Below are 9,646 nucleotides of genomic sequence, written 5' to 3'. Positions count from 1 at the left end.
ACGCAGATGACCTACCAGATTTGCTCAAATGTACCAAAACCGTATCCCATAATGCAGTGTCCTTGTCTTTAACTTTTCTTTTGTGAGAAAACGTACTGGACGTTATATCTGCGACTTTTAACATATTTTCTTGACCCGTATTTCCACTTGATTAATAAATTCAATACACAGAAGCCTCTATCGGAGTCGAAACAACACACAGAATTAATAGTGTAGTGTTTTCCAAACTTGCTCCAGGATTATCCCCGGCTCTGCACGTTTAGCATAGTTTCCAAACTCGATTTCATTTTAAACCGCTTAAAGGCTCGTTTCAAACCAAAGTGTACAACCGAATCCTTGCTGTAAGGGTTATTTTCGAGGCCGTTACTAAATTCTACACGCCGTGGTCACCGCGTCATTTTGCCGTTGATGCGGTCACGTGCTTCTATTCAAATCTCGAACTTTCTTAAAAAATAAAATAAATACCTGTATCGTGGTTTCCACACTTAAGTAACTCAACCATTTGTAATTAATGTAGCCTTAATGAACAAATTCTAAAAAAAATAAATAAAAAAAAGTGACTTTTGATCATTTCATAACTATATGTACTTTTTATAACTACTATAAACAAATAAGTAATATTCAGTGTATACTGCACTGTATGCAAAACTTTTTTTTGCCCCTATGCTCCCATAATAATGTGCAAGAAAGTGACCATTGCTACTAAGTGATACATGGAGCACGTCATGAACTTGTAGTGTACAATACGGCAAGAATGTCAAAAAATGTTTATTAAAACTGCTGAAAAAAAAAAAAAAACAAGATCTTCTGGAACCTCAAGCAGCTGTACAATCAACCATGGGAAAACAAATGCATACAAAAAACAAAAAAAACCTCTGTAAAATGAGACCACAGTGCTTTATTTTACTACGCCATCTTGTACCCTCTCTGTTTCAGGTGCATGCTTTAAAGTCCATCATCTTATTTCTGAACATCTGTACGGTCAGGAACAAATAAACACTGATACAGATAATGTAACCAGAGTACGCTAATCTGACTCGCTCTGACTGGTTTACTGAAGTGATGACCGCGCTCACTTGCTCTTTATCAGATTGGGGCCACAGGAGCAACAATACATTCAAATGTAATTTACTAAGGCAAGATCTCCGGAAAGTGTTCCACTTTATTCAGTCAAAAGCTTCACCTAGCTTAGCTCTAGCATCCCAGGCCACATGATCTGCCTAACGAATATCAATTTCTGGAAAAGAGCTATCAAAGGCATTTAACTCAATTAGCTGTAGTTGCTAACCAAAGCTCCCTGCAGAATGAACAGCCCAGCTGTAGAGCAACAGATTCAGTTACACAGGTACAATTTCAGTTTCAACTCTCCACCACAACTGCATTAGGAACATAAACAACAAAAAAGTCAGGGAAGAAGATAAGAATGGATTGTCTTTCTTTCAAAACGCCAGAACATCAGATGATCTGATCCATCGATACTTCATTAGAGGACGTGGATCTGTTAACGGGACTGTCACCCTCTTATTGGAGTTCAACAAACAGGGAAAACGCATGCCCTGTGATGATATGCATAAAAAGTACTTGCAATTTTTCTCCAGGTCAATCCCTGACATGCATGTTTATACAAAACCACCATATCACCTTTTCCAGTGTCTCTGCCTAAGTCCTACTTTCCTCGACAACTTTGCTAAGGAAATAAGGACACTGTCTGGGACAAAAAAGCCAAAAGTTTCCACCGCTCTCTCAGGGCATATGCCATACCTTTACCATGAAACTGTGCTGTAAAGTGAAAAGAGACAACAGACAGAAGGAGGTGGATGTGGAGTTTGGTCCTCTGAGATTCGCAGTGCTGCACAGACAAGTCTCAATGAGATGCCTTTCAAGGCACTCTTCCCGTTCCTCCATCAAGCTCCAGGGGTCCCCGCCGTCCCCATAAGGGGGTCGGCTCCCTCGACCGGCTCCTGAGTGGGGGTCTGGTTGATTGGTTCAGCCGAGATGATGATGGTGTTCTCGTCCACCAGCTCACAGGTGGGATTAGCAAAGGCAGAGAGGGGAAGAGTGATGCGATGCATCTCCCGCTCATAAACCCGCTGCTCGTGCTGTTTCTTGAGGTCACGACCCCTATGAAAAAAAAAAAAAAAAACATTTCACTTCAACCACTACCACAACACCAAGATTTTGTCATGTTTATGTCACTCATCAACTGAATGAATAAGAGAATGGGGTATAAAAAAGTATTTATTTTTATTTTACATTTTTTTACTTTCAAAATCTTTTATATTTTTTCATGACCAATTTTTTATTTTTAGTGTAAAGTTTCATAAAACATAGTGCGGTTCAAATGTTTCTTCTGCGTAAAGCCACAAATAACAATATAATACATGTATATTTTGAATATCTATACTCTTTCACATGACATTAGTAAATGTTAATAGTTTGAATCTCATGAAGTTAGAAGTTGCTTGGTACTAGACATATTTAATTAAAAGCTTGATTAAAAGTGTAATAGTAATTAAGTTTAACTTTTGTTTTTGTGGCCTGAATAAACAAAAAGTGAATGTTACATTACAATTTTATGCTTTAACATAAAAAAATCATTTGTGCCTGAACCATGAGGAAATGGTGAAGAATGGAAAAGAGCTTAGGCCGCCATTGTTATGTTCTCATGATCTTTGATTAAAGATGATAGGACTTCAACTATTAAGACCCTGTTTTTAAACTTATCAAACGTCTAAGATTTACAATTAAATGTTCCAAAGAGACTTTTCCAAATTCATACTTGCTGTCTTGAAAACACAGACTCGAAGAGCCATTCTGAATTACATAATCAAAATGAATGACTTATTCCTCAGTGCGTCTACTTCATCTCCTTTGAATATTCTGAAGTGACGCACTACAGACAGAAGGAGAGATTTGTCTCCAGTATAACCTATCTTTAGCATTGAGATATAAATGTGCTACTGTGGAGAGGACTAGCTCTAATTCATAATTTGCTGCCAAAGAAGAAACCAATCTCCTTTACTGATTCAATATGATGGGATGAATAATGCAGAAATGTCATATTACAGGACACACCCCATCTTATCCTTCCTTTCACTCCATCTCTAGCCATTCAGACTTTGCGTGGCAGTTTTGCGGCGTTATGAAATCCTCCTACACTTACCCAGCACTTTCCAGCCTGAGTGTCTGCAGTCAGCTCTGCTTCATCACAACTGAACTGAGCACTACCGCTCTTGCAAAAAAGTAAAGACACTGAAGAAGAGTTTGAATATATGAGATCCATGTGCTGTTACATTATAACATGGGTGACATTGTCCCGGTATTAAAGGTAAACCCTCCTCTCAGCCAACATCCTGCCTCTGCTTTTTAATACTGAGCAAATTAATTGCTAGATAAATTATGTCATATCACACACTATATGAGATTTTGATGGTATGATAAGCAAAAATATAACTATTATCATTATTAATATCATTATTTAATTTTAGTTATATGATTCATATACATATCATTTATATAACTTAATATAATTTAGTTATATAATAATAATCATACACATAATTAGATTTAATAATAACCTAATTTGAAGCAAAAACAGAATGTTCTGACAAGCTTTGTGAAATTATACCACGCAAATTTTTCAGAAGACCCTCAGCTCCCCTCAGAAACAAATTTATATAAACCCCCAAATCAATATTGAGGATTTTCTTCCAATGGTTTTTGCATCACGAACAGTGAGTTATTTGCTTGCTACACAATTTTTTTCTGTGCGTCTATCTTCAGCATATCTGGAAAATATTAGTGGATTTGAAACCGTGAAATTTTTAAATCGTGGAATACCTTGAAACCAGTAATCGGCCCATGCCTATTACACACATAATCAGCTGGTGCACAAGTGCATGCTGCCCAAAGCTATCGAGTCCCATGCCAAACTACTTACAAGATAGAGACAAGATATAACTGTTTCAGACTTAAATTCAGAAGTTTATCATCCATAAAGAGGGTGAATCACATGAAACCCACCAATAGTATGTCCATGTCACCAAATATATCACCAAAATCCATATGTCACCAAAAATGTAAAAAATAATAAAATAGGAAATTATAAAGATTAAACATTTTTCTATTGTTAAAATTTAATACGGTTAAATTTTATATTTGGCATAGTTTCCTACCTTTCATGGTAGTATTTGTTAGTGTCTTTAAATAAAAAAAGTCATTGTATTACAGTATTTCTTCTCATAAATTATGACTATGTATGTCACATGGTCCAACAATAAGATCAGTTATTTTAAAAATGATTTTAGGGTGAAATGTAAAATTTACCCAACAGTGAAACCTCAAATTTGATGGCTAGCTTACAAACCTGCATTTGCAGCACTTCTAGTATAATATGGGTTTGGGTACATTTACTATTATATCAATATTGATATCAGCTTTCAGAGTCCTTCTGTTCCTCCTCAAACTCAACACCTACTTCTATACGTCAAAACACCCTCCTAAATATAGACAGTCCAGATGAATCCAATATTTACACCCACTCACCATCTCTCTCATGTGTCTGATGTCATTAAAATGACAGTGTTACATGAACCTTGTATGTGTTTCCAGCTAACGCCTGATCTTGTGTTCAGTAAAATTGTATTCCCTTGAAAGCATGTAGCAAACCCAATCACATCCTTTATCCCTGCTCTTTAGAAAGCACCTCCGAGCTACTCAGAGTAGATCAAAACCAACATCTCAAAAGTTCAGACTATATCCCAAACAACTGTGCTCTCCAGCAAAAAAAGAGACTACAATTATTATGAACTGTACATGAAGTACTAGCCACACATCTCATCTCAAGTATCCTCATTCTGAAGAACCGAAGTGCCTTTTTTTTTTTTTTTTTTGTCTGTGGTCCTTTTCTATTGAAATCAGCTGTCTATTCTCCATTCTTAAGTGCGCACTGTAATGGGACATTGTGTTTCAGGTTATACTGACCGTTTGTAGAAGTATCCTATTGTGATGCCACCTCCAAGCAGGATGATAATGGCCATCATGAAGACAGCGAGAACATAACCTGCCAGGGTAGCAAAGACAACCAGTATACCTATGAACTTCTCAGTTCTTGAATGTATTTTGAGGTTTTAGTAATGTCAACCCAACACCTACCAAGAGTCCCAAGGTCTTTCTTCTTCTTGGGTCCACTCCTGACCTGCTGATGGACTCCCTTCACGGGCTGCACCACCACACCCTCCACCTGCGAGGGAAAGGAGTCTGCGTTTTCGAAGGTCACTACCATTCTTGGGGTGAGTCCCTGAGTGGGGACATACTCTTCTGGAGCCGTGGCTTCTGTGGAGTTTTGGTCTATGGGGTGACATGATAAACAGGATATGAGTGTTTTTCAGCTTTTTCTCAATCTGTGCTGCTAATGCAAGTCAGCTCTACACTCCCATTAGTTAACCAAATATTTATACTAAACAGTTTTACTGTGGTCTGGGAGCGAGTGCTCTCAACTGACAATTGTGTTCTCTACCATCCATGTCTCTCCTACTGTAACAAGGTTTTTTTTTTAACATAAGCAGCAACAAATGTTTCCATCCCTGTTGTGACATACATCCAGAGTAAAAACAGACTCTTGAAAAAGAAAAACTTTTCAATAGCCGTTATGCTTTTCTAAACAAAGCTTTAGTCTTTACTGGACACATCAGGCCATTACTAGGACTTTTTTTGTTTCTTTTTGAAGCATGCATAATGAGATCAGTTTTGTCTATTTTGATTTACACGGGACATTAGGTGGATGTGATATGCTTCAGAGGTCCCACGGGGAGAATTCACATAAACATTTACTTCTCTTGCTGATGTCCAGCTCTCAGAATTTTTCCACCACCTCCTACTCTGAAAATGTTGTTTACAAACTCGAGAAGAATTAAAGAACATGAGTTCACAGCTCAGCTAGCCAATCAGTGGCTGTTGCCGTGGTGTGCATCTTCATCACGACCAATCAGAATCCCAGAGGGCGAGGCCTACACATTCTCCTAAACAGCTGCAGAACAAGTTTCCTTGTTTGCTCCTTTGTCTGCCCCGGCTGAGGAAACCGAGGCTGATGAGTTTAGGCTTATGTTGTTCAAAGTAATTCTTCCTTGCAGCATGTTAAGTCAAAAGATAATTCTAAAGAAACTGCATAAGCATGGATTAAAACTGGCCTAATAGTCTCAGCAAGAGTTTTCTTTTTAATAAACCAAATAAAAGACAGCTAGCTTCTGGAAAAATGATTAAGAGCACAAGAAAAGTTCCGTTTAGTGTAAGCTCAAGGGAAAGTGAATACATTAAAATATTTGGTGCTGACCTTGTTCAGTCCCTAGAGAATGTTTTCATAATGCCATTTGCTTTTTCCCACAAAACTAAGATTGCACATTTCTGCATCATGCAAATATTTTAAAACTAACTTCTAACTAACGTTAGTGAGACCCAGCTTTGAAATGCCTGAGAAAGACGTGTTAAATAAATCACTTTCATAAATCAAAATCATATTTCATGCTTAAGGGTTTATCTAACCCCCCAAAACACCAAGTGATTTGTGATATTTTATTACTTAGGTTCAATTTAATGCCAAGAATTTAGAAAATTAACATTTATATGAATGCATAGGAGCTGCTGTGATTTTTTAAATATTTTGTTTAATTAAGAGTGAACATGGCTACCTTGGCATGTCATAATATCACACGCTTCTTTTCTGGTCACTCCATCGGACCCGGAGACATAGCACCAGGGCTTCTCTGAACCATCTGGGTTACGACAAAAATTGTGATCTCCAACATCTGGCAAGAAGTAAACAAAACAATCAACTTTGAAAATAAGATTTAATGGATACTTCATATTTTCTATCTAAACACATTTTGTTTGTGTGAGCATGTGTCCCACATGCACATCCCCATAAAAGCCCTTGTCTGAATTATAGAAGAGTGATTACTCCGCTTTTTGAGTTGTGCTCATAATATAATCTGGGCAGCATGCCCACATCATACATAACCATAATGTGTACCAGTTTGCAAAACTGCATTCTCTAATTAATGGATACAGTCTGTGAATATGCATGATTGCATGCATCCTAGCTTGATTTCCCCAAATATGATAACATTGTTTAGGGGTGTTGTTTGATTTCCAATTTTTTTAAGTAAAAATGTACAAATATATCATGAAATGTAGAAACATAAGTTACCTGACTGAGAGTTTAAACTGTTCCAGTTGAGACAGATATTCCCTGTGGATGTCTTCTGCTGCATTCCTTTATAGTCTTCTCCATTAGAAGTTATACACTCTGGGGAAAACAAATCAACTTCATGTGATTTGGAAGACTGGTTTCAGTTCCATTCAGTTTAGAATAAATTGGTTACATGTTCATGTTTAAATTTCAACATTTGCTAAACTAAGCATAATCCTTTAATACTTGTCCAGTTAAACACCCTTTGTTATGAACAGATATGGAATGATAATTTAGAAACAGTGATGTAAAATGCAAAATGGTGAGAATATATACCCTCATTCATAAACTCCAATACTTATACTCTAGAATTTATATTATCTTTTTTCTTTTTCTTTTAGAAAGTAATTGCAACACATTGAAATGGATCTTACCTTCAACAACAGACAAACCATCCACCAAACCAGAGCTCAGCAGAAACACAAAGTACAGCAGCTGACACATTTTCATTCGTCGATGTTATTAACAAGAACAAGTATTATTCATGACGGATCGAAACGAAAAAGATCTGTTTTAAAAGGAAGAGCCTGTGGTAAACCGAGCCACACTGCTCTCTCTTGTTTTGACTCGAGCTCTGAGTGAGTTGGTAAACAGCCCTTCTGTCTGTGCACTGATGCCTTGCAGTGACGCCGCGTCCTCAGGGTCCTAGAAACACCATCTTCTCTCACAATATGATGCATTGACGGTTCATGTGAATTATAATAGACGAAATGGCTGGAATGTTCCAGCAAACGATTTATTGTGTTATATATTATAAAAACACACAAATGTTTCACATTTGACAAAGGTAATTTGTTTCAAGAAACTTTTTCTGTATAAATATATTATTTAAATGTTAGTCTGGTCAATAATAAAATATAAATCGAATGTATCTATCTATCTAGAAAGAGAGAGAATTTATATAAAAATTATGAATATTTGTATTCATATTTAAACGTTCTTATAGAATTGTGTATTGTTTAAATATTCTAGATTTAAAGATTCGGTCAAGCATACCAACACCACGGTCATTTAACGAACATCAGCATCTTCAAAAATCTGGTCAGCAGAAGGAAGCATGAAGTGCTCCAAAATGTATTGGGTGAGCGGGTGCAGTGAAAATGGACCAACACCAGCAGATGACATTTCACCCCAAAGCATCACAGATTATGTAAACTTAACACTGGACTTCAAGTAACTTGGGCTATGAACTTCTCCAGACCTGAGGACCTTAGTTTCCAAATGAAATACAAAACTTGATCTCATCTGAAAAGAGGACTTTGGACAACTGGGCAACAGTCCAGTTTTTCTTCTCCTTAGCCCAGGTAAGATGCCTCTGACATTGTCTGTGGTTCAGGAGTGGCTGATCAAGAGGAATACGACAACTGTAGTCAAATTCCTTTGACATTTCTGTATGCCTTGACCCCACCCTTAGTCAATTCCTTGTGAAGTTCACTTAAATTCTTGAATGGATTTTGCTTGACAATCCTCATCCTCATCAAGGCTGGTTGGTTGTGCATCTTTTTTCTTCCACACTTTTTCCTTCCGCTCAATTTTCTGTTAACATGCTTGGATACAGCACTCTGCGAATAGCCAACTTCTTTAGCAAAGTTGTAAAGGGTGTCAATGATCGTCTTCTGGACAACTGTCAGATCAGCAGTCTTCCCCGTAATTGTTTAGCCTATAGTGAACCAAACTGAGAGACTATTTTGAAGGCTCTGGAAACCTTTGCAGGTGTTTTGAGTTGATTAGCTGATTGACATGTCACCATATTCTAATTTGTTGAGATTAAATTAGACTTAAACTAAAAATTAGATTAAATTAAGTAGACTTAAACTACTTCAGTCTGTGTGCATTGAAATTATTTAATACACAAGTTTCACAATTTGAGATGAATTACTGAAATAAATGAACTTTTCCAAAACATTCTAATTTATTGAGATGCACCTGCAGCAGAATTCATACATTCATGTGTCAAACTCTACAATTATGATTATTATTATATAAATAATATAATAAATACATTTTGGAGCTTGGAAGTAAGCAATTACATTTAATTAGACCAGATTGTCTGCTTCCTTTCCATGATACTCCTGCTAGGCTAACTGACCCACTTTTTTCTTTTCCAAGAAATTACACAAAGTTTCCAACCCCAGTCAAGTTGGCAGCTTTTTATTTGTGAGTTGTGCACCCAAGCAGATGAGTGTGAGAGAGCTCAGACATTCAATCACTACAGCGTTACTTTGTTTTAAAGTTTGAAGATTGCTGTTTTTGACATCCATCTATTACTCCTGTTTGTTTCAGGAAGTCTACCTTAATTTTAAAAGCTTTTTGACTGGTTTGTTTAAAAAGTGTTATTTAAATAATAATAATAATAATAATAATAATAATGTAAACATTCTGAAAGCTTTCAGAATAGAA

The 9,646-nt window shown here is 36.7% G+C and overlaps 1 protein-coding gene across 1 annotated transcript; it reads right to left on the bottom strand.

Moving 5' to 3' along the window:
* Positions 1 to 752: 752 nt before the first annotated feature.
* On the bottom strand, positions 753 to 8,060 carry LOC113075266 (phosphoinositide-3-kinase-interacting protein 1-like). The gene is made up of 6 exons (XM_026247961.1): positions 7,621 to 8,060; positions 7,205 to 7,303; positions 6,687 to 6,803; positions 5,155 to 5,349; positions 4,984 to 5,062; positions 753 to 2,121 (listed from the first exon to the last, which is right to left on the bottom strand). The coding sequence occupies exons 1-6, from the start codon at positions 7,694 to 7,696 to the stop codon at positions 1,905 to 1,907; spliced, it is 783 nt and encodes a 260-aa protein (XP_026103746.1). The 5' UTR covers positions 7,697 to 8,060; the 3' UTR covers positions 753 to 1,904.
* Between the last annotated feature and the right edge of the window lie 1,586 nt (positions 8,061 to 9,646).

The sequence above is a fragment of the Carassius auratus genome, unplaced genomic scaffold (assembly GCF_003368295.1).
Source record: "Carassius auratus strain Wakin unplaced genomic scaffold, ASM336829v1 scaf_tig00016634, whole genome shotgun sequence".
Classification (NCBI taxonomy): domain Eukaryota; kingdom Metazoa; phylum Chordata; class Actinopteri; order Cypriniformes; family Cyprinidae; genus Carassius; species Carassius auratus.
This window is presented reverse-complemented; position numbering and strand designations above follow the sequence as displayed.